The following is a 25,774-nucleotide window of genomic DNA, read 5'->3' as shown; positions in this document are numbered from 1 at the left end:
TTCAGTCACAGTGTTATACTTTAGCTTTGATGTTTATCAAATATATGTTCCCACATACAATCTGTTCTTTTTTTTCTTCATATGACTGTCATGAAGTGCACACTGCCATTTTCCTTAGGAGGGCCCTTGATGAGGAGATTCAGTTATTAGGAGTGAAGATTATGGTGAAGGCAATCTAGGATCTGAATTACTCTGTTGGCATTTTCTCTTGTTCTAAATTTAGTCCTTTTTATCAAGGAACTAGAAATGCTTTCTCGCTGCCAAATATTCGAGGCTTCTGGAAGTAACCAATCCTAGATAGACTAACTACATCCTTGATATTGTTTGAGGTTCTACTGTAATTAACTTTAGCACTCCCATCTCAGAAAATGTGGACTGTAGCCATTTTGTTAAATTAATTTTTTCAATTGCTGTTAAGTTGATTTACAACACTGTATATGATTTAGGGGTGTAAATTCACACCTTTCCTTGTATGTTACTGTACCACTCTGTAGCCATTCTTCTTGCTACTCTTAGAGGTAATCTAACAGAAATTTGTTGCTAGTTGCCTAGTTAGGAGACTGAGGATTATATATTCCTCAGTTTATAGAGATCCACCTCCATGTTTTAGTCTGGGTGCATTTGGAAGGATGAATAAATTTGGGCTTGTGGGTTGTTGTAGAGCAGTGACAGATAAGTGGCCAGGAGGACACACAATCCTCTGGGGAATGCCTTGGATTATGGAATATGGTATTCCTGTTGGGCCAGTATTCTTTTGTTGGAATATGATGCATTTCTTTTTTTTATTAATCATAAGGCAGTTAACGATGGAGAACGAAGTAGTTTGATTTTGCAATAAATTCATGTATGGCAGTGAACCTATGTTCTGGGAAAAGGAAAATAAGAGAGGAAGTTTGGAATAGACTTCTCAGTAGCCCAGGACCTGTGAGTAATATTGTGTTAGCATTTTCTTAGTTGCTGGGCTCAAGTCTTTGGAAATTACGTAAATTTTCAGGAAAGGTGTATCTTCCACTGCCGTGTCAGAATATTTTAATCATATTGAAACTAGGTGGCAACATGTTCTTGTCTCTTCTGACTTGTATGCTTTTAGTAATAGGGAATAGAAAACATATGGGTCTAACTACATATTTATATAGTATACATTTTCTATCCTTCATGAATGTATAATTTCCCTGTGTGACTGACTCACTCAGGGAGTAGTGGCTTGATAGTATCAATTCAAATATTACTTCTAGAAAACCTGTCAACTCAGAAGGATTTCTCATTAAGCCTATAGCATTGAAAATAAGGTTCTAAAGCTTTTCTTTAGAAAATTCTAAAATTTGGGCCTCCCCGGTGGCTCAGCGGTTGAGCGCTGGGTTGCAAAGCTGCCCGCAGCCTCTGCAGCGCCGCTTCGATCCCCGGCTGCTGCGCTGCCACTGGAGGAGAGTCCCACATGGCACGCAGACCTCTCCTGCCGCCCGCTGCTCCCCTCAGCAGTGTGCTTCGGTCCTTCTGCCTGCTCAGCTCCCCGCTCTGGCTCTGGTGAATTCTCTCACCCTCCCGCGCTTCTGACTATACCCAGTACTTGTATGTATAAATAAATAAATAAATAAATAAATATTAAAAAAAAAGAATATAGCAAATAAGTGTCCCTTTATTTGACTGTTTGAATTTTTCAGTTTCTGGCTATATTTGGGACATTTTATTTAAATTATTGTTGCCATAAAAATGTATTAAATTACCCTATGAATAAGGGTGGAATTGTTCATTTTACATTATTGTGTTACAAATGACATCTGGGTTTTAAAGAATTTTACCAGAGTTTTTATTTTAATTCCATCAATATTTAATGTACTTTACTGAACTAAATGAACTCAGGAATATAAAGATGAGTAAGAAAGAAATATGACTGCAAAGGGTATGTCCATCTGCTAAATAGGGTTTGACCTATATGTGTGTGTATTAGTTTTTGTAGTTTATAAATGAGTATTGAGCATTTCTTGTAACCCAAGTAGATGACTTTCTGAAGGAATTATTGGAAGTGAATAGTAGCCACATTAAATACTCAAGTAGGATTCCTGTTTGAATGACATATAATTTATAGCTTTATAGTGACAGAGCCATTTTTCCAAGTCTTTCTTTTATAACCCATGTATATGTGAAAGAAGCAGATTTAATGTTGTGATGCATCACGGGATGGATCTCTAAAGTGATCTTAACCCATCTTTCTATAGATAAAAGTAAGGGGCCTAAAACAGGATTTCAAATTCAGAGTCCAGCAGGACCTTAAGAGTGAAGAGGTCACAAGCCTGACTGTAAAATTGAGGCCACCAAGTAGGGAGGGGGCCCAATGTACTATGATGGAGGACTGTGGGTGGTGGGTGTGGTGTGGTAATATATATCTGAAGAGGTGTGATCCTATACCTCTAACTCATATACAGTGTTGTAAACCAATGTTATTAAAAAAAAAAGTACCATAAAACAAACAACAAAAAAAAACATTGCAACGCAGTCATGAAAATAGCTGCTAGTTGGCCTGAGTTTTGGTGAGACAGAGGGGATTATGGAGACTGAGTTGATTAAAGTCCTTCATTTAAAGGCAGAAGCTCATATTCAGCTATATCCTGTTGTTTCTCTGCAGGAATGTGGACTTCGTTTTGTCCTGTCTTTTTATTTTTCAAGAGAATTCAGCATTGTATCTATATAAATGTATGTGCATATAAACAAATCAATGAAATCTTCCAATTTTAACATTAGTAATAGTACGATTTTTTACTCAGTCACTGCATGGGCAAAATCTTTTATTTGGATAGATTAGTTATGCATGATGAAGCGAAATAAAAAAAAAAAAGAGAGAATGAGTTGAGTTGGGTGGCCCTGCCTTACTTTTAGTGATAGATACATAGTAAACCTGGTAATATTAGTTCTTTCATAGAATTTGTTACACATCTTCAAGTACAATTTCTTTTTCCTGAAGCCCTCTGAACCATTTTGCTCACCAGAATTCTCCTGCTTTGAATTTGTAGTATAGGTGAAGGAAAGTTATGATGGGGTTAATAGCACTAAAATAGTTAACAGTTCATTATTTCAAATTTTGAAATTACTATCCTAGATGAAAATGCAGCAATTGTTTTATAGATGCCAATCAAGTATTATTGAAATTATGCATATTATTTTAAAATAATGACTAAATTGCTGTAGTGAAATTACACATATCCTCATGACTTCATTTAGTATCACTGTAAAATTAACTCTTGAACAATTTTTAATTGTGTTTTAGATTGTTGGAGACAGATAGTAAGTCATTAAGATCTGTAAATGGGTCAAGAAGAAACAGTGGCTCCTCCCTTGTGTCCAGTTCATCAGCCTCAAGCAACCTCAGCCACCTTGAAGAAGATTCTTGGATTCTTTGGGGAAGAATTGTTAATGAATGGGAAGATGTACGAAAAAAGAAGGAAAAGCAAGTTAAGGTATCCGTATTTGTTGAAATTATTCCTCTTAATCTCAAAGGACATAAGGCGTGAATTAATAGAAGATAGAATGAAGAGGTATGGTTTATATGTTTTCATTTATTTGTACCCTCAGAAGTTTTGATTTATAGATATAAGTTCTTTTTTTTATTCTTTTTTTTTAAAGATTGATTTTATTTATTTGTTTATTTTGTTTATTTATTTATTTATACAAGCACTGGGTACAGTCAGAAGCGCAGGAGGGTGAGAGAATTCACCAGAGCCCGAGCGGGGAGCAGAGCAGGCAGAAGGACCGAAGTACACTGCTGAGGGGAGCAGCGGGCGGCAGGAGAGGTCTGCGCGCCACGTGGGACCCTCCTCCGGTGGCCAGGGAGCAGCCTGGGATCGAACCGGTGCTGCAGAGGCTACGGGCAGCCTCGCAACCCAGCGCTCAACCGCTGTGCCACCAGGGAGGCCCAGATATAAGTTCTTATAGAGATCTCCTAGTTGTAGAAATATGTAGCTGAAAATTATTTTAGAAATTGAATTGTCTCATTTTATAGATTCAGAAACGAAGTTGAGACATTCTGCATTCTTCAGTTATTAGTGTTTTGCTGCTGTATTTTTATTTTATTTATTTATTTATGTATTTATGTATTTATTTTTGCCTGAAACAGCCCTTTGTGAAAGATTTTGGCCTGAATGGACTGTCATTCAGAACTCTGCAGATTATCAAGTGCTTAATACTTTTGGAGGCCACAACTCAAGTGAAATGGCAAGAATTTGTCCAAGGCATTGTAGCCCTGCTGGCCAGAACAGAATACACCCAAGGGCCAAATCTTAATCTTAGTTAAAAGTTTCCTAGTCTTAGTAGTATAAATTGAGCTTTGTGAATTAATAAATTTAGTAGGTTTTCCACCCTACTGCACCCCCAGGAAATCTTTGGCTTCAAGGTAGCATACTTAAAGAATTCATTTAAAAATTTTTATTTTTAGGAACTTGTTCGTAAAGGAATACCCCATCACTTTAGAGCAATAGTTTGGCAACTTTTATGCAGTGCACAGAGTATGCCAATTAAGGATCAGTATTCAGAGCTCCTGAAAATGACCTCACCTTGTGAAAAATTAATCCGAAGGGACATTGCTAGAACTTATCCTGAACACAACTTTTTTAAGGAAAAAGATAGCCTTGGACAAGAGGTTTTGTTTAATGTAATGAAGGTAAGTCCTATTTATTCATTTTTTGAAATGAAATAAATTCTCATGATACTGACATGATGTATTATCCACAATGAAGCATTCACCCCGGTAATCAGTTTCTTTGGCTGTGAATTCAGCTTTAGCATACTTTCTTCTTTAATTTTGATGTTGCATTACTGCCTAGTTTGGAGAATTTATTAAAAGATTCATCACATTAGTTGACCGAAAATATCCTGAAATCTCTATACCTATGAATTTCACTATTGAGGAATAAAGTTTTCTGTTTGTTTTGGCCAGTGTTATTGGAAATCCTTGAAAGTATATGTCTTTGTAATATTTTCTTTGTATTGCTTTCCTCCTGCCGATAGTTCCTTCCCCTTCAGCTACCTCTTGAAATATTGACTTCTTATTAAAACATTTCAGTTTTGCTTTATCTTAAACCTAATTATTTTTATAATGTATGTAAGTATATTATGTACATCTATATAATGGTTGTGTAATGTATATCATGTATACATATAAGTGCTTTTAAGGCTGTGATACTTTTCTTGGTATAAATTCTTTTATTTTTTTGTCCTTAGGAGTAGTCAATTTCTAATTTGGAGATTTTCAAAAAACTTTATGCAATAAAACATTTGCATTTTATATGCTTATAGGATAACATCTCAACACTATTTTTAGGCTTTTAGAGAAGAAGAAGGGTGTAATATATTGTGTTTAAGTATTTTGAACAACATTTTTTACTTTTTAGGCATATTCTTTAGTGGATCGTGAGGTTGGTTACTGTCAAGGAAGTGCATTTATAGTTGGACTGTTGCTAATGCAGGTAAGTTAATGTAAGTTAATACAAGTATTGTAAATCAAGTTACGTTCTTGAGATGAATCATATAGGCTGGTTTTTGCATCTCATTTTGCAGTGGTTCTGTGTACTTGGTCTAGATTATTTAACTTCTCTCTTTGATCCTTAATTAGCTAATACTATCTATTCAGATTGATTGTGAGGGTTACATGAGATAATGTATGTAAAGCCTAGTCTATAACATGAAAGAAAAGTTCAGTAAGAGCATATCTTGGTAGATAAAAGCAGACGAGTCAAAAATGGTGTCTCCAGATGCTTTGCTTCAATTTTTTAACAGTTCTACCTGAGTCTTAAAGCTCTGTAACTATCAGAAATGTACACATTTCTTTTTCTTGTAGCAAGAACCTGGTATCAGCAGCTCTTCTGCCCACCTGTGACTATGCTGTTGCCTCTCTTTTTCTTTCTCCTTTTCCTAATAAGCCTGTCCTTTTTAAAATGTAAAAAAAAAAAATCATTAAACTAAAAAACAAACACCACCCCCCCCAAACAAATAAAAACCTGATGTCAGGTAAACTTTCATAGTAAAAATGCCTGATTTTTACTTTGTTTTATGAGTTGCTCCTAGTTGTTGCATGGTGTTTGTCCATTTATGGGTGACATTAAGTTATAGATAACGAAGTGTGATTTATTAGTATTGAGATGTGTAGCAGTTTTGCACAGTTGTGATTTTCCTACATTTATGATTGGTTAGCATTGGTAGTCCTTTCATGTTATTGGCCTAAGTATTCGAATTATATGTGTAGTTCTTCACAGAATTTATTATTTCATTTGCTATAATATTCTGATGAGTTAACTAATACAATGGGATTGGTACCTTTCAGTCCTAATTACAGATTGTTAGAAAAATTATTTTACGTGTTATTTAACACTTACATCATATCCTATCACTTGTGCTCCAGAGACTTCCCATCTTACTTAAGGTAGAAGTCTGAATCCTTACAGTAGCATCTGACACCCTTTGTCATTTGTTTTACTGATATTTCTTTTCCATAACCTCACTTCTACTTATCACACCCTATGATATCCTATACCCTTAATCTATTGTCCCCATGACAGACTACTTGTGCACCCCAATCATGACTCCATTTCATGGCCTTTTATTACTCTCCTGGGACTGCTGCTCCCTTGCTTTCTTGAGTATTCTGTTTTGGATAACAACCTTGTCCAGGAACTTTGCTTGACCTACTTACATAAATAGCAAAGTGTCTCCCAGCATTCTATTACCCCACTTTATTTTATTTCTATTGTATTCATCACCATCTGACATGTGTATTAATTTATTTATTCCATGAATTGTATTTCTCCCCCCACTAGAAAATTGAAGCTCCTAGAGGGTAGACATTGTGTTTATTTTGTCACTGGTATATACTCAGAAATAAATGTCTGACTTTGAGTATTTGTTGGTCAAATTAGTGAATTAGGCAAGTGAGGTGGTTGGCCTTAGAGGTTGTAAGATTGGTTTAACTTCTTATTCTCTGTGATAGAATGGTAGGTTAGAGAATTTTGATTTCTAATTCATTGTTGTTACCATTGCATCACATGGCCACTTAAAAGGCATTTAACTGAATCTTAGTTAAAATGAATGGGTACTTATTTGCAATATAATTCAGCTTATTTGTATATCACAGGATACTATGTTGCTTTCTCCCTCCAATGTAGATGCCAGAAGAAGAAGCCTTCTGTGTATTTGTTAAATTAATGCAAGATTATAGACTTCGTGAACTTTTTAAACCAAGTATGGCAGAATTGGGCCTTTGTATGTACCAGTTTGAATGCATGATACAGGTAAACATGTACTGTTAATAAAAAGGCATATTGTCTATATTTTTTGTTATCTTGATTGAATAATAACTAAGTAAATTGAATGTTAAAAGCATTAAAGTAATTGAAAAAAGTCACTGTTACATTCAGATGATCAATTTATTGGTCAGTTAACACACAATTTAGATCTATTTCCTAGTTCAGCACTACCTCTAAGTAATAGTTGGCAGTCTGGAACTTGCCTGTAATTTTTATATTCAAATGATAAGCATTTGTGCCAAATGTGTCATAACCCCATGCCTAAATGCATGAGTTTTCTTATCACACCCTATTATATCCTATTGCTGTTACATAGACTGTGCTGTCTTACAGAGCCCACACCATGACACTGATGTCTTGCATTTCCTTTGAGACTGTGTGTTCTGTCTCTTTCAATTCTTTTCCTGCCTTCCCTTTTTTATATCTTTTTTGCTAAGCTGTAATCTTGTAAAAAAATGTTTCTACACTTTAAGTTGCTAGTTGAAGATGTTAAATTTATGTTATTTAGTCAGATTCTAGTGACTGCCTGAGGGCAAAGAGGAGAGGAATTAAAATCAAGTAAGAAATTCCTTTGAGGGCTTCCCTGGTGGCACAGCAGTTGAGCGCTGGGCTGTGAAGCTGCCCATAGCAGTGGAACGCTGATTCGATCCCCGGCTGCTGGTCGGGGTCCCACATGGCGCGCAGACCTCTCCTGCCGCGCCCGCTGCTCCCCTCAGCAGTGTACTTCAGTCCTTCTGCTTGTTCTGCTCCCCGCTCTGGCGAATTCTCTCACCCTTCCGTGCTTCTGACTGTACCCAGTGCTTGTATAAATAAATAAATAAATAAATCTTTAAAAAAAAAAAAAGAAATTCCTTTGAAATATTTCACCTTTCTAAATTTAATTTTTGTATTATATATGTTTACTTTGTTATTCTGTAACATAATGGTATATTGTTATTTACTTAAGTTCCAGTTAGATAAGCAGAACTTAAGGATGTAGGTTAATGCGAAATGTAGGGGCATGCAAAATGTTTTTAGTTTAAAGAAAAAGGCAGTGTAGCTCTTGAGATGATTCTTAATTTTATGAAATAGTAAACTTGTTTTTATCAACCTTAAACTTTCTTGCTTTATTTTTGTTAATATATAATTTGTTTTTAATTACTAGATAACTAGAGTTGCTGAAACATCTTTATTTAGGATGAGGAGGGAAGAAGGTCAAAATAGGTGATCAGTGGTACATTTTTTGGAAATATTGTAGTTTGTTGAAAAGTACAGAAAATACCAGATACCCATGTACCCACAAGAAACATTAAGCAATGTAAAAAAGGCTTTACTTGTTTCATTTTTTCTTTTCATTAATAAGTCAAATGTTATAATACTCAAAGTTCTAACTCCACATCCTTTTCCCTTTCTTTCCTGCCCAAATAGTTATCAGTATCTTGAATGTATCAGTTTCTACATCTTAAGTTTCCCTTGTGATGTTTCATCCTGTCTTTATATTTGGTATTGGTAAATCTAGTGCATATATAGTGATCTAGCTTCAAATACTCAAATTTACGTGTTTTAACGAATTCTTTTCTTCTCTTTAGGAACATCTTCCAGAGCTCTTTGTACATTTTCAATCTCAAAGTTTTCATACCTCAATGTATGCATCATCCTGGTTTTTGACTATCTTTCTTACAACTTTTCCACTACCAATTGCAACAAGGATATTTGATATCTTTATGTCTGAGGTAAGCTAATGGGACGATTATGAGCAGATATTGCACAAAAAAGGCTTTGGGTTAGTTATAGTCAAGCAATGAGGACAATAAAGATATGTCCCATACCAAACTGCTTACATCTATAATCTCATTTAAACCTTAATTGACCCTCTCAGGTACTGTTAGTTTACCCATTTGATAGATGATAGAAAAAGATGCTTAGGGAAAGGTTAAGTAACTTATCTATGGACACATAGTACATAAGTGATCTGGTAACAGGGATTAAAATATAGGCGGTCAAAATCTGGAACCTGCACTGTGTTATCTCCTGATTGATTTAGTGAGAATTAGTGCAATCATATTTGCATTACAGTTAATATTGTGACAATACATCTGTTACCCAAAGACTAAGAAGTAATGAGTATAATTTTTTTTTTAATCTCATGAAGAAATTGCAGGTAGTCCTTTTAATTGTCATTAACATGCAATAGTTATCTGTATTTTCAGTGAGAAAGTAGGAAGTGTAGGTGATCAGTGGTAGATGGCATCTGAAAATGTTCATTGTTAACAGCTGCATCTTGGAAAGATAAATGTGTAATATCTAGCTAAATTAGGTCAGTGTGAAGTCAGCAAACTACGATTCATTTACTGATCCATTTGGTTCACCTGGCACATCTGTCCTTTGACTTGTTTTTGTAAATGAAGGTTTCTTGGAAAGCAGCCATGCCCATTTGTTGCTATGCTGTCTGCCTTGGGGTACAGTGACAGAGTTCAGTATTTGTGACAGCAACAGTATGCCAGCAAAGCCTAAAATAATTGCTATTTCATTCTTTACAGAAATCAACATTTAGATGCCTAAATGTTTACCCTAGTGTCCTTTTGAAAGATTAGTTGTTGTTGAAAGGGTAAGACAAATTTGGCTCTCTCTCTCTCTCTATATATATATAATTTGTTTCCTCAGGGTTTAGAAATAGTGTTTCGAGTAGGATTAGCGCTTCTTCAAATGAATCAGGCAGAATTGATGCAACTTGACATGGAAGGGATGTTACAGGTAAGTCAGTACATGATTTCTTGAATGTCTTTAGATTTTACTAAGTGGCTAATAATAAACAGCACTAAGTAGTTCTTTTATTTTTCTTTTGTTGTATCTTAGCATTTTCAGAAGGTCATTCCACATCAGTTTGATGGTGGCCCAGACAAATTAATCCAGGCAGCTTACCAAGTCAAATATAACTCAAAAAAAATGAAAAAGTAAGTATTTATATTTTGATTGTTAGTTATGGTTGAAGTGTATAGGAAATTTAATAGAAGTGTGTAGGGTCCAGGAATGGACACGGTACAGGTTTTCTGATCCCATGCAGACCAGGAAAAGGAGGAGTCAGAGTCCTCAGTGGCTTTTTGCAGGTCTTTTATTGGGATTTAGCAGGTACATGGCAGGCAGGAGTGCTGGGGGGCCGGGAGGCTGGCAGTCCTCCCAGCCCTCAACAAATCTTCACTCTATCTGGGCGCTCTGGCGTTCTCTCTGCTTCTGCTTCTGCTTCTCTTGCTTCTCTCTCGGCTTCTCCTGGCGTCCCCGTGACACCGCCCTTAAAAGCCCAGTCTCAGCCCAGGTGAATCCCATCTACCTATGCCCACACCCTACTCCAGGTGTCCGCCATTAGGCATGCATTCAGAACCGCAAGGTTCCGTCATCTATCCTGATGGTGGGAGGGCAGAAAAGCCTGATACCTTTTACCTTACCCTACAAAGTGGCACAAAGCATTCGAGTGATAAGTGCAGTTTTCCTCCTCACTTTGTAGAAAAGTTCAAGATAATCAGTCTTGGCTCATAAAGATTTTTTGAATTATTTAAAATGCGTTAATTAAGAATGACAGCTCTTATTCTTCTAATTTCTAGCACTTAAATCTTAGCCCTTTGTGATAGTTTGCATTCCTGATATTATTTTCTGTGGTATAAGATGCTTTAGAGATAGCAGAATGAAGGTGTAGGGTAAGGAAAAATGTCAGGCTTTTCTGCCTTCTCGCCATTAAGATAGATGATGGATCTGCGGTCCTCAATGCATGCCTGATGGCGGGCACCTGGAGTAGGGTGTAGGCATAGGTAGATGGGATTCACCTGGGCTGAGACTGTGCTTTTTAAGGGCGGCGTCACTGGGACGCCAGTAGAAGCCGAGAAAGAAGCAGAGAAGCAGAAGCCAAGAGAGAAACAGAGAATGCCGGAGAGCCCAGATGGAGTGAAGACTTGCTGGGGGCTGGGAGGCCTGCCAGTCTCCCAGCCCCCCAACCCCCTTGCCTGCTGTGTACCTGCTAAATCCCAATAAAAGACCTGCAAAAAACCACTGAGGGCTCCAGGACTCCTCCTTTACCCGGCCTGCATGGGATCCTAGAAAACCTGCTAGGGCCTGTCCTGACCCTACAAAGGAAATAAAGATTACAGCAAATATACACGAAATAGAAAATAGAAAGATACTAGTGAAAATTAACGAAACTAAAAGTTGTTCTTTTAGAAGATCTACATAATTGACAAATCTTTAGTTAGATGATCTAAGAAAAAAACCTCAAATTGCTGAAGTCAGAAATGAACACAAGATAGTCTTAACAATTCAACAATTCTAACAATTCAATGCAAATAAAAAGCAGTATAAGACAGTTCTGTGAATAATTATTTGGCAACAAATTGGGACAATCTAGATGAAATGGGAAAATTACTAGAAATACAAAACTTGTGAAGACTAAATCAGAGATAATTTTAAAAAATCTGTTTGGATCTCTAGTAAGGACCTTGAATCAGTATTCAGCAGTTTCACAACTAGAAAAGCCCTGGACCTTTTGCTTTACTGGTGAATTCTACTAAACATTCAAGAGGGAACTAGCAGAAGCCCAAGATGACAGCATCCTGAAATGAGCCTCCCCTTTGTCAGCAAAGTAGGTGAAGAGAGTTCTGTGTCCAGGGGAAAAACAAATTGAAAATAGCATTACTACTACATGGTCTACCAGTTCCACTTCTGGGAATATTCCTGCCCTGTACTCCCCGATAAAATAAGGTCTCAAAAGGACATTTTCCATAACCCTGTTCATATCAGCATTATTTACAGTGACTAAAACATGGGAGCACCTGAAGTGTCCATTGATGGTGAATGGATAAGCAAAATGTATAAGCCAAATACAGTGGAGAAGACTACAGTTCAGCCTTAAAAAGAAAGTTCTGACAGATGGTATAATATAGATAAACCTTGGTGACATTATGCTAAGTGAAATAAAACAGTTACAATAGAACAAAATTTCTATAATTTAATTTGTATGAGATGGTGTTGTCAAAATCATAGAGACAGAATATAAAGTGGTTGTTGCCAGGGCCTGGGAAGTGGGGAAAATGAGCTGATACTCTTTCATAGGTATAGTTTTGGCTTTATAAGATGGAAAGACCTATGGACACATTTGTTGCTGATGGCTGTACAACTTTATAACTATTAAGTACCATTGAACTCTATTGTAAAATGGTAAATTTTTTGTGTATTATACTACAGAAAAGTCACTGAATTAAATGAGATTGTATGTATTATTTATACATGTATATGTGTACACATGTACATATATACATGTATGTACATGTATATGTATACATGCATATGTGTGTGTGTCTGTGTATTTGTCCTCTGAGAAAGAGTTTATTTTTAAAACCAGTTATTTAATATTTGGAGTAGTTAAATTTGGTATTAATATTTGGTGGAAATAATTTTTGTATGGTCTATACATTTTTTTAAAGATGACCTTGTACTGATAGAATTGTAAAAGTGGTACATTGCATTTGTCATATCCTACTCTTATAATTGGTGACAGTACTTCAGTCTTATCTTTGATGACCTTGACACTTCCAAGGAAAACCATATATTTTTTAGACTGTTCTTCAATTTGAGTTTGATGATTTCTCTTGATGTTACATTGAGGAGCCCACAAAAGTGAGGTGCTCTTCTCAGTATATCTTAACAGGGAGTACATGATGTCAATATGTATCATTGTGATGTTAACCTTGAACAGGAGGCTCAGATGCTGCCTGCTATATGAAATTATAAATATTGTAATCATTAAATATTTTAGGAGAGCTACTGTAAGACTATTTTTTACCCACTGATGTTAGCATCCATTGATTATTTTTTTTTTGCCTGTGACAGTTATTGTGTAATTTTGATGGTGATTTTAATATTTGCCTCATTACTTCTACATTTATTAATTGGAATCTTTTGTTAGAAGAGTTGTCTCCTCCAGCCCCATTAAAAATTTCTTTGACAAATTTGGTATATTAAAATTTTTAGTTAAGGTCTAGTTCTGCATAGATATTTTAATTTGTAATTGTAATTTTATGGTTGAATAGAATTTGTTAACTCAGATCTCTGCTTGGTACCTTATATATTACTTTTGAAAGTGTACTTTTGTATAGTTTTTATTTTTGTTATTTGTAATTTTTTGTAAGAAACCATGTAATTATTCATATGATTTTTCTCATCAAGTTACAAGCTAGGAAAACCTTGTGAAATTATATTTTATGTTAATATATTGTTAAAATTTTATAATTTACTAACTAATTTAGAAATGAAAATATACCTTCATCTTTTTTTCTTCTTCCTAGGCTTGAAAAAGAATACACTACAATAAAAACTAAAGAAATGGAAGAACAAGTTGAAATTAAAGTACGTGCCTTAGAACTTATAAGGGTACTGAACATAATTAAAGTCTGTTACCTGGCAATATAGGGGATTGGTTATGTTGATATAGTTATTACCTATCTCTAGTAAATGAGATGTGTGTGTGTTTATTGATAAAATTCTTTGCCATCCCTCTTGATTATGGTTAAAATAGATACTTCAAAAAATGGAATAATGTGACCAAAGTGGTTTTAATTCTAGTGCAAAACTGAGCAGTTCTTCCCTGTTTCTAGATTTGTTGGCATGTCATCAGGAGAAAATAGATCCATAGGGAAGATACTATTATTCAAGTGTCTTTTGAAAATTGCGGAGAAAATAATCTATATCATGCTGAGACTAATAACTGATAGTCTAAAGTAGACCATGTAAAGCCATTCTTTTCACTAAAACTAATTATGACTGCCTTACAACTGCAGAAACTTTTGACTAATTCATTTTTTCCATTTCTAAGCAAAGGTTAAAATTCTGAACTACTCTCCAAAGACACCTGTAGATTTGCAGTTTGAAGGACATAAAAATTTGTCTGTGCTTTAAAATTCTTATTTATGTCCATTTTATGCATTAAATTCTTAAGTTGAGAATCCTTTGTACTCTTTGCACTGGATGTTAAAGGAACTTTATATGGCTTTCATGCTGATGTTTTATGATGTGGATGATGAATTGGAGAATGAGATGGTGAGGAATTCAGTGATAGGCCAATCCAATTTCTTATCTCTATCTCCTCAAAAGAAACAAAAAGCCATTTTTATTGTTTAGCTCTCTCTCTCTTTTTTTTTTTTAAGAATATGTTTGGGTGTGTCTGATTTTTTACATGGACCTGGCAAGAAATTAATGACCATATTATTTGTAATTTATTAGCCATGTTATTCAGCCTTACAATAAAATATCATGCATTACTCAGTCCCACATGTCCTCTTTGTAATGGGGTGGATTCTATTAAACTAGTACTCTTTCTTGCTGGGGTCCTGCTTTAAGCCTCCTGGGAGACAAACTCTCCTACTTTTCTGTGTGACCTCTTTTTCACCAGCCCTGTCTTCCCATTTCTAGATGTTCCCATTTCTACCACCCGTTCCCTACCAATTGGAAACAGATACTTCTGCATTTTTCAGAGAGAGGAAAAAAAGAAAAATAAACTCTGTGGATATTTTTCCTTCCTTTTTAAAATTTCTGTCATCCCAACTCTGCTCTACCATTTGCTTTTCTTTTAGGTGCCATGAGTAAGGGTAATATTAAGTCATACCCTCCACTTCAACCTACTGAAAGTAAAATATACGCCATCCTGAGTGGGGAGAAAGTGTGGGTTATCGCATACCATGAATATTCGGAACTACAAATCAAGAATGTAAGGATGGGCAGGCCATCCTGTTCATTTCACTATGCTATGTCATTGCAAAAAAAAAAAAAAAAAAAAAAAAAATCACAGTTCTGGAAATAATCACTGCTTTTGAAGATGTTTCTTCTAAAATTAAGTCACATGAATGTAGGAATATCCAGAGGCCTTTTCAAAAAGATCTTTAGCCTTCTTTAACCTATATTTGCAGTTTTTTTCAAACTTGGCTTTTTAAAAAGGGAAGATTATAGTTCATATACCTCACAAATATTTTCGAATGCCCACTCCATGTGTCTGGCAAAAACAGCTGGCATAATATTATGAAAAGAATTGGAAAGAAAAAAAGTTAAAAAAGTTAGTGGAACATAATGGATAAATAAAGTATGCTGATCTCAAAGGTAGTCTGTTCCTTCTCTATATATTTTCTACACAGCTTTTTCTTTCCTTGTTTTAATTTTCATCTCTTTATTCACTCTTCCTAACCCCCAAAGGACAAAGCCAAGACACTTTGTGTGACTGCACATTTTTTGCTTTGTCTGATTTTTCACTTGGACCTGATAATTCATCTCAGTCATAATGCAGAGGTACACTTCATTTACATTTAATTAATCACGTATTATTTGAACTTATCTCTAAAATGAGAAATGCTGCTTTCTTACGTTCTCTTACCTTCTCCATAAGGTCCTTTTTATAAGGGAATGGGTTCTGTTAATGTAGTCCTTTCTTGCTTTAGTTCTCAAAAGCCTTCAGAGGCATAGTCTTATTCCATTTCTTACAAAGCAAATAGTAGTATGATTAAACAATTTGACATGGAAGTAAAAAAAATGAGCTTTTGATGTTGTAAAATATGTTTGAGGGTTCCATTGTTTTTGTCTTAATTAGCATTCTAAGACCATTGGGTTGGTGACCTTTATTCTAATGATTATATCTGTCAGCTCCCTGATCAAGATAAAACTTTGAGGTATTTCCCACTCCTTTTTCTGAAAGTATCATGGGAAGATTTTTAGAATAAGTTTTTCCTTGCGGAGAATTTTACATTTTACTGCATCAAATTTTTTGTTAATAGAAATATCTTTATCAGTATCTTCCAGTCTATTTACGTTCCACCTGAGGGGGAGGAGGTAAGAAGTATAAAAATTCTAGCTTATATTAGGGTAACCCAAAAATCTTTTTTTTTTAAAGATTTATTTATTTACTTATTTATACAAGCACTGGGTATAGTCAGAAGCGTGGGAGGGTGAGAGAATTCACCAGAGCCAGAGCAGGGAGCAGAGTAGACAGAAGGACCGAAGTACACTGCTGAGGGGAGCAGCGGGTGGCAGGAGAGGTCTGCGCGCCATGTGGGACCCTCATCCAGTGGCTGGGGAGCAGCCGGGGAGCAGCCGGGGATCAAACTGGCGCTGCAGAGGCTGTGGGCCCCTTTGCAACCCAGCACTCAACCGCTGCGCCACCTGGGAGGCCCCTAACCCAAAAATCTTTAAAAAGCAAAACCTTTATCCCCCCACTCTTTTTAAGACAGACGTGGATTGCTAATCTAGTAATTAAACGTGTGCTTTGGGACACATGTAAAGATGTAAAGCACTGAAAGTGGTATATTAAATTCTTAATAATAGCCTTATGAAACAGTTCTTATCTTTCCATGAAGAAACTAAACTTCAGAAAGCTCACCTAATGCTAGTCATCACATTGCTAGAAAATGATGATATTAAGGATTTAAACTCCAGTTTATGTTATTCTAACACACAGTTTATGTGTGTTCTTCACTGCATACATGTGTTGCTTTCCAAGAGACTTTAATGTACTGGGATATGAGAAGAATTTGAATGCCCATTTTTCAATGGCGTTACTAACATTTACAACTCCTACTATGTAGCCATTAGTACAACAGCATAATTTATTTGAAAGTTATTCATTTAACAGATATTTAAAGTGCCTACTTTGTGCACAAGTACTGCTATAGGTGCTTGAGATATATTTATGAAACAGACCATTCCTACCCCATGGAAATTATATCCTACTATGGAAATCAGGCAATAAATAGAAAAGTAAAATGCAGTATTTTAGGTGATGATAAGTGTTGAACAGGTGAAAAGGTACCTTAGGGGAGGGAAAATAAAATGATAGTGTTTGGACTGAAAATTTAGAGAAGTTGACCAGGTTACTTTTGAATAAAGACCTAAAGGAAGTGAGGGAGCTAGATACATGGAAGCCTGGAAGAAGGGGAGAATTTGGTCAGAGGGATGCCAGTTGAGAAATAGGTCATTTTGGATGCGCCAACATGAATGACGTGATTGGGTTCTACATGTGTTATAAAGGTAACACTGACAGGTTAAATGTAGAGGTGTGCGAAGAATGGGAATCAAGCATTTTGACCTTATCAAATTGAAAAGTGGAGTTGATGATACCTGAGATGGGGAGCCTACAGAAGACCTGGTTTGGGAGGAATACAAGAGCCCAGAGTTTAGGGTATTTATGTATTAGATGCCTAAGAGCTGTTCAGGTAGCCCCTTGAATATTTGGAGTTGGAGTTAAAAGAGGATGGGCTAGAAATATAAATTCCATAGTTACTGATACAATGGCAGTGTTAAGAACCATGAGAGTGGATGAGATTATGTCGGTAATGAGTGTAGCTAAAATAGAGTGTTCGAGAACTGGGTCTGAGAGTCGACCAGCATTTAATGATTCGGGAGACAAGGGTAAAGCAGCAAAGCAGGAGAACACCAGAGACATGTCGTAGAAGCCAGGAGAAAAGAATCTTTCAGGGGGAAAAAAAAGGATTTACTGTATCATGCTGAAGAAAAGTTTGGGAGGTGAGGATGGAGAAGTAATCATTGGCTACATCTCCAGTTTATTGGCATGGAGATAACTGGAAAGAGCAGAGAACTTGTGGTAACTTAAATTTGACTATAATGGAATGAGACAAAAAATGGAGATGCAGGTATAGACTATCTTTCAGGAATTTGATGTAAAGAAGAGAGAAATGGAACAGTAGCTAGAAAGGTTAGTGCTGTTGAGGCCTTTTGTTGTTGTTTTCTGTCCTTTTTGTTCAGATGGGAAAAACAACCACATGTTTTTAGAGTGTAATCAAGTGGGAACGTTCAATGATAGGGGATAATTGCGGGAGTCAACAGAATATGGGACTTAACTCCATCTAATAACATGAATAGTTAGTCCACAGTAACAGAAGTGAATGTAAAACATATGGGCACAAATAGAGTAGAATGTGATTGTGAGAGCTTATGGGGTTCTCTTCTGATTGTTTCAATTTTTTCAGTAAAATTGTAAGCAAGATCGGTTCCAGCAAATGTGATTAAAAAAAAGATACTAAAAAATTAATGAGAAATCTGTCAAGTGATAGATTGTAGTCATTAACTTTCTTACATGTTAGTAATAAACGTTCAAAAAATACCATGGAAAAAGAAATCCCATTTAAAAATGAAAGCATATATAAAAGTCTAAATGGAAACTAAGATAGAACCTAAGAAATAATGAAAAACTTTGCATTTTTAAAAGATGAATAAAGAGGGGTACACAAATAACTTCATTCTGTATAAAGCTATGAATTTCCCCATAAAATACACATTAACCTATCCAGTAAAATATAATTCCTTTTGATAACCCAGAGCAATAAAAAGGACAGACACAGATGTGTTTATTTACAGTAGGGGTTCCACCAAACAAGTATACTAAGTACTAAAGGAGCGAAAGGAAAGCGAAAATCTATAATGATTGAAAATTTAAGAAATGTCATACATGCTAGGAATTGATAATTCGTTTAAAAAGTGGTATTAAAAAAATTTGGTAGCTGTTGGAGAACAAAATCTAATTTTTTTCTTAAAAATTTTTTCACTTTTATTGAAATACAATTAACATATGACTTTGCATTAAAGTTAACTCACTACAACTTAGTGAGTTTGTATATGTAAACATTGCAGTATGATTATTACAGTAAGGTTTAGTACCACATCCTCACAATTACAGTTTTTCTTGTGTGGTTAGGACTTTTTTCATTTGTATTTTTTTTAATTGAAATAACATTGCATTATAACATTATATAAGGTTTCAGGTGTGAAATCATGTACATACTATAATATATTAAGTTCACCACTAATTGTTCAGTTCTATCCTTCACCATACAGTTGAGCCCTTTTACTTAATTTACTTATAGTCTAAATGTTTTTATTTAGTTCATCCACTTTTTTGTCTCTCTACATACCCCATTATGAGTAAAATCATACAGTGTTTGTCTTTCTCTGTCTTTTTACACTAAGCATAATACCCTCTATTTATTTACAGCAAAATTTCAGAAGATTTAAAGGGGATGTGAGGAAATCCAGGTGAAAGCTTTTAGTTCTAAATTTTACTATTTTAGCTCTTTCTATTGAAACACTAACTTTGTTCACTAAATTGAACTTAACTTTCTAAATCTTTTAGAATAAACAAAATGTTACATTTTTTGGATGAAATATTTTAAGACATTTGGAGAATCACATTTGTTTCTTTGACTTTTCAGATTTTAACAGCATTTAAGAATTGCTTGTTTGTGTTATTCACACTATATACATAAGTAGCCAAAAATAAGAAGCATTTATTCTCAAATTATTTTGAAGTTTGAGACTAAACATAAATTAATATCCATATCAAATAATCTAAATGTGTTCTAGTCAGTTGAACACAAAAATCTAATTTGCAAAAGTTATCTTTATAATAACTCTTAAGATTTGTTTTTTCCAATTTGTGGTTCATTTATTAAGAGATAGTAATTCCTAGGGTCTTTTATTTCCTTGGCCCGAGAGCCTTATTTGTTATATAAGCTTTTTTATTTTTCACTGGCAGAATAATAGATTGAGTTGATAGAATTTTCTTAGTAAAATATTGTAGTAGGAATTTAAAGGAAAAAGGAAAAAGGTTGGATTGAGGTTTGCAACAAATTGGTACCAAAGGTAGGAGGGGTTTTCAAAAGACAGTGATAGGATCATGTATGATAACAATTAGGAGATTCCAAAAAGGAATAATTGATTGGGGATTAATGTGAAATTATATTGGTGAGATATGCAAAAAGGAGATGGCATTTTTTAAAATGTATTTTAGACTTAATACTTAATGGCAGTAACTTGATGGACTTTGGTATTGTATAATTAGGAACTAAGTTTTTTTAAATCAGTTTTACTTTTTGGACTATGAGTAAATGATAGTAATAACTTAATTTTCTTAAGTTTTTTTTTTAAATAATTTTTTAAATTTTTTTATTATTTTTTTTAATAGAGGCATGCTTTATTTATTTTTTGTTTGTTTGTTTTGTTTATACATGCACTGGGTACAGTCAGAAGTGCGGGAGGGTGAGAGAATTCACCGAGCTAGAGCGGGGAGCAGAACAGGCAGAAGGACCGAAGTACACTGCTGAGGGGAGCAGCGGGCATCAGGAGAGGTCTGCGCGCCATGTGGGACCCTCCTCTGGTGGCAGGGGAGCAGCTGGGGATCGAACCGGCACCGCAGAGGCCGCGGGCAGCTTTGCAACCCAGCGCTCAACCTCTGCGCCACCAGGGAGGCCCAATTTTCTTAAGTTTTTAAGCAGTTCATTTGATGAAAACAACTGATTGTATTTTCAGGAGTAAGAAATTTTGCAACTTGTTATACATATTATATATGTGGAGCTTGGTCTAGTTTTAAACTATGAGTTGATATATATCCTGTGAGCATTTATTTTTTTGTTTTCTTGTTTACTTGATAGACATTTTAAAACTCTAGATAGCTTTTGTAGGAGATGAATTTGTTGGAATCTTTTCTATTTAAAGAGGGTATACATATATATGAAAATATGAGTTGTGATAGGTAATAAAAAGAAAGGAGTTATTGCTGCATGTACTGTAACTTTTAAGTCATAGCTGGAATAATATATGGTTATTTCCTTTACAGTGTATTTGTTACTCTTAGCCTTTAAGAATTTGATAGTAAGTAACCATTCTTTAGGCTCCTTTTTTATTTATAAAAAGTGGTACATTTTTAGATAGCTCTTTTTCCTCTCAGGGATGTTTGCAAACCTTTCTTTGTTTCTTTTTTTTCTTTCTCTCTTTCTTTCTTTACAGAGGTTACGCACAGAAAATAGACTTTTAAAACAGCGCATTGAAACATTAGAAAAAGTAAGTAAATGACTGTATGGGAACTTCTGCTGAATGTTACTGTATTGTTTTCTCTCTGCCTAAAATAAAAACATGAAATCTCTCATGTCTCTGTAATTGTGGCATTGACTGCATAGTTTGCCTAACTTACTCCTACTTAACAGTATAACAAGTGTTTACTAAAAATTGGTCACTAGTCTTTGAATGTCATAGTTTAAACTAAGGTTATTATTAGAGTAACATATTGATGTCATTTGTTTTCTTTACATTTAATCTCTAAAAAAATATGTTCTTTGGAGGTAACCTAATTGAAAATCCATTCTGTGTAGTGTTTTAAAGATACATTTCAAATGTTGCCCTGATTTTCTAGGGCAACATGACAATGTGACAGTGACTCCTGTAAGAACCAGGATTGCTTTAAGTTTAGTGATAATGACTGACTCTTTATATAAAAACACTTACTATGATTTTTTTTTTCAAACACATGGAAATTGTGCTGAAACTTTCGGTTCTCACAATATTTTGATACCTTTCATTACTTCTTCTATTTCATATAAAACAATTGGGCAAATATGGAAATGCATTAGTTTCATATCGTGCTTTTGATGTGATGTCATTTGTAGTCTTGTTTCTGATGCTATAAGAATGTATTTGAATAAAAATATAGTTAAGGGTTTTGGTTTATTAAAAGAAAAATGTCTTGAATTCACAAACTCTTGGTGTTTTTTGTGTTTGTTTGTTTGTTTGTTTGTTTGTTTTAACCAAAGATAAGGGGTATAAGCAGGCTTAAACGTACTACTCATGATATTGCCTAGTATCTTAAACTTTCATGAAAATATGCAATTCTATATTCAAGAAAGAAATTAATGAAAACAAGGATAGCTTGAATAATGGTCTTTTGTTTGAAAGTATTCATGGTTTCTTATTAAATAACACTGAACAAGGACAGGATGTTTATTACATTTTTTTTGTATAATAATTGCAGGTATGTTAATAATTGCAAAAATAGTTTTCCTGTATTTCTTCCATCTTACTAGAGATGTGCCTCTACCAAAAGGTTGAACCTAATTGCAAGTCATTTTAATTACAGACCTTTTTTTCACTAAGCACAGTTTAAAATATACATCTTCTGAGGTGGTCTTTTCTCTTTGGATAAGACATTTAGAGTGAGTCATTTTCACAGAGAGCATTTTTCTAATTCACAATTGCTTCAGAATGATAAAAGTGCTATAGGAAGGTGTTAAGTTTGGGATTTGCTTTAGAAAATGAAGAATAGTTTTTACTGACTTCGATGGCCTAGATGTGTTTTTTAGCACTTAGAATTCTATAAATACTTATGGTATCAATTAAATGCTGTAACCAAAAAATTTACTCATTTATTGCTGGGGTTATTATGTGGAGCTCGTTAATTTCATTTGTCATATTTTTCTTGCTTTGCATCTTTGGAAGTTGCTATTGCACAAATTGCTGTCATACTTTATAAGTGAAGTTGCTTACTCAAATTCCTTCTCCCTTTCATATAAGTGGCTTAACAATATGGCTGAATCTAAAAATAAAGATTTAAAGGTATGCTTCAAAAGAAGATATTTGCTTGTCCTGAATAATGAAAAAAATTCTTAGAATTTATGTTTGGTCTCTTCTAGAAGCACATGATTTTCTGCATTTCACCCTTATTTTGATACATGTTTCTTACAGTTTAAGAGTAAAAGCACATTATATAAAAATAGTTTAAAAATCTAAACATTTAATTACAATGAAAAGTAGGTGGAATTTGGGTATGCTTTGTTTCTTCCTATTCCTAATTTTATCACCTTTATTTCTTTCTCTGATATTTCTATCTGAATTTTTCCTTTTGTAGGAAAGTGCTTCCTTGGCAGATAGATTGATACAGGTATAGTTTTTTGTTTTTTTTTTTAGCATTTTCTCTAACTTTAAAGGAAAGTCCTAAACCTAGCATTCATATTTTTAATGCATGCAATTTTACATGCATTTTCCTAGAAATAAGTTTTGGGTCATACATAGGTGTAACCTTAATTTTTGGTAACATGTAATCTTGGTTTATTAAAATAAATATCTTTTGCACGTTTTAAAGCTAACCTTATTTTAAAATATTTTTTCCAAAAATGACAATCAGTGAATTCTGAGAAATCCACTGCTATTCCTTTAAAATTTTAGTCCTGCATGTGCAACTCAGTAATACTGCATGAACTGAATTTTTTATTGACTGAAAGAATTGTTCTTAAGATTGTCAGATGAATTTTTTTACTTAGTTTCCCTCAATTTGCTGGAGCAATAATGAGCTGCTGGCTAATAACTACTTAAAACTATTCTATTCTCTGAGGTGATTTTTTTTTTAACATACCAAAGTAAATAAATAACTAAACCTCACAAAGCAGACCTTTCTTGAATCTATCCTAAATTGCTTTACACACACAAAAATTATGTCCTAAGGGACAAGTGACAAGAGCCCAGGAGGCTGAGGAAAACTACCTCATAAAACGGGAGTTGGCCACCATCAAACAGCAGAGTGATGAGGCCAGTGCTAAGCTGGAGCAAGCTGAAAATACCATCAGGAAGCTCCAGCACCAACAACAATGGGTAAGGAGTCTATTAGTGCTGTTTCTTGCCTTTCTCATTCCCTTCCCTTTAAACCTTTTTTTTTCCTGCACAATTTTTGTGCTCTTGTTTTGAATAATTTTGTTTCTATTTTAAATGCATTCTTAGTCAATTTTATGTTCTATATAAGTTTAGGGGTCTTGCTGTGGTAGAAAGACTCCTCATTCTGACTTTTTTCTCCTGTCCACACAGTTTTGTTTAGAAATAGGTAATATTTTCTTTCCTTATATTATGTTCTAAGTCACAGAAACTAAGTGATGTATCTCAGACCTGCTTTTTAGACTTTTGAAATCTGTTTCATAAAGATATTTGCCATGGAAATTTTAATTTTTTCTAAAGATTTATTTATACAAGCACTGGGTACAGTCAGAAGCACAGGAAGGTGAGAGAATTCACCAGAGCCAGAGTGGGGAGCAGAGCAGGCAGACTGACAAAGTACACTGCTGAGGGGAGCAGCGGGCGCGGCAGGAGACGTCTGCGTGCCATGTGGGACCGTCGCTGGTGGCCGGGGATTGAACTAGCGCTGCAGAGGCTGCGGGCACCAGGGAGGCCCCAATTTTAATATATTAACTTCAGCAGATGAAATATTACCAAACATGTAGAATATATGTAAATCTAATTTAAAACTTTGATAACGTGCTAATTTATAAGTTATGAAATACTGTAGCCTTCATGTACCACATCAAGATATTAAATAATTGGTTAAGGTATATGTTTACATTTTCTCAGGAAGAGAGAAGATTTTATTTTTTTTTTTTTTTTTTTTTTTTTTTTTATAGAGGCATGCTTTATTTATTTGTTTGCTGGTTTGTTTGTTTGTTTTGTTTACACATGCACTGGGTACAGTCAGAAGCGCGGGAGGGTGAGAGAATTCACCAGAGTCAGAGCGGGGAGCAGAGCAGGCAGAAGGACCGAAGCACACTGCTGAGGGGAGCAGCGGGCGGCAGGAGAGGTCTGCGCGCCATGTGGGACCCTCCTCTGGTGGCCGGGGAGCAGCCGGGGATCGAACCGGCGCCGCAGAGGCCGCGGGCAGCTTCGCAACCCAGCGCTCAACCGCTGCGCCACCGGGGAGGCCCGAGAGAAGATTTTAAAATGAAAAGAACTTTAAAAAAAGTATGTTAACTAACTTAGGGAACTAATGAACTGCTGATTATACAGCTTACCTAAGATATCTTTTGCAATTTAGACATCCTTCTCCATTGGCAGTAAAATCAGTAGTGTGATTTTAATCAAGAATATGAAGGTTAAAAAGAAAACCCATCTGTTTATCCTTGAAAAGATATTTCTTGTTTCAATTTTCTGTTCTCAAATAGCTGGATTGTAGCATGAATAGGCAGAAAAAGTGCTAAACCTAGAATATGTGCCTCTAGAAGGCAAATAGAATGACTTCAAAATTGGACATTACTTTATTCAGTATAAAATTATGAAATAGCATCAACATGTTGGTATAAAAATCAGGAAACTAAAAGCTAAAAGAAAAAAAATTCACAATTGAAAAAGCCGTAATATCAATAATTTGTTGGGGTTTTTTTTTAGTTTTTATTTTTTAGCATCCAGTACTTTATTTTTATTGATGTCACATTGGTTTATATCATTATTTGTATGTCAGAACAGATGTTTTTACCGCAGTGTACCTGCCACCGGGACATCCATAGTTCACCTCTAGAGTCCATTGCTCTCACCCCTCTGGTAGCCTCAGTTCTGTAGTCAGCTTCTATGGTTAGTTCTTGGTTTGTCTTTAACCTTTTGTTTTTTTTTTCTGTATTCTACATATAAGAGACACTATCCAGCATTTGTCATTCTTCTGACTTATTTCATTTAATATCATCACCTGCAGTCATGTATATTGCCAAAAATCACAGTAGTTTATCTTTTGTGGTAACTGAGTAGTAGTTCATCATGTGCATATACCATATTTTCTTTATCCATTTCATCTGTTTTGGAGCCCTTAGGTTGTTCTCAAGGCTTGAATATTATAAATAGTGCTACAGTGAACATAGGATTACATGTTTCCCTTCAATTTGCATTTTTGTATT

The 25,774-nt window shown here is 34.9% G+C and overlaps 1 protein-coding gene across 2 annotated transcripts in view; it reads left to right on the top strand.

Moving 5' to 3' along the window:
* EVI5 (ecotropic viral integration site 5) overlaps positions 1-25,774 on the top strand; it is a 169,179-nt gene that overhangs the window by 38,254 nt on the left and 105,151 nt on the right. The window contains exons 3-13 of one of the 2 annotated variants that reach the window (XM_037500545.2): positions 3,263-3,452; positions 4,427-4,651; positions 5,382-5,456; positions 7,149-7,274; positions 8,858-9,001; positions 9,933-10,022; positions 10,125-10,222; positions 13,598-13,658; positions 21,090-21,143; positions 22,981-23,013; positions 23,574-23,720. In XM_037500545.2, coding sequence (XP_037356442.1) covers positions 3,263-3,452; positions 4,427-4,651; positions 5,382-5,456; positions 7,149-7,274; positions 8,858-9,001; positions 9,933-10,022; positions 10,125-10,222; positions 13,598-13,658; positions 21,090-21,143; positions 22,981-23,013; positions 23,574-23,720 — 1,243 coding nt within the window. The remainder of the gene's footprint in view (positions 1-3,262; positions 3,453-4,426; positions 4,652-5,381; positions 5,457-7,148; positions 7,275-8,857; positions 9,002-9,932; positions 10,023-10,124; positions 10,223-13,597; positions 13,659-21,089; positions 21,144-22,980; positions 23,014-23,573; positions 23,721-25,774) is intronic. The other variant, XM_054691519.1, reaches the window with a different exon arrangement.

The sequence above is a fragment of the Talpa occidentalis genome, unplaced genomic scaffold (genome assembly GCF_014898055.3).
Source record: "Talpa occidentalis isolate TD23 unplaced genomic scaffold, MPIMG_talOcc4v2.1 talOcc4.9, whole genome shotgun sequence".
Classification (NCBI taxonomy): domain Eukaryota; kingdom Metazoa; phylum Chordata; class Mammalia; order Eulipotyphla; family Talpidae; genus Talpa; species Talpa occidentalis.
Note: the sequence above shows the minus strand (reverse complement) of the source record. Positions and strands in the feature narration are given on the sequence as shown.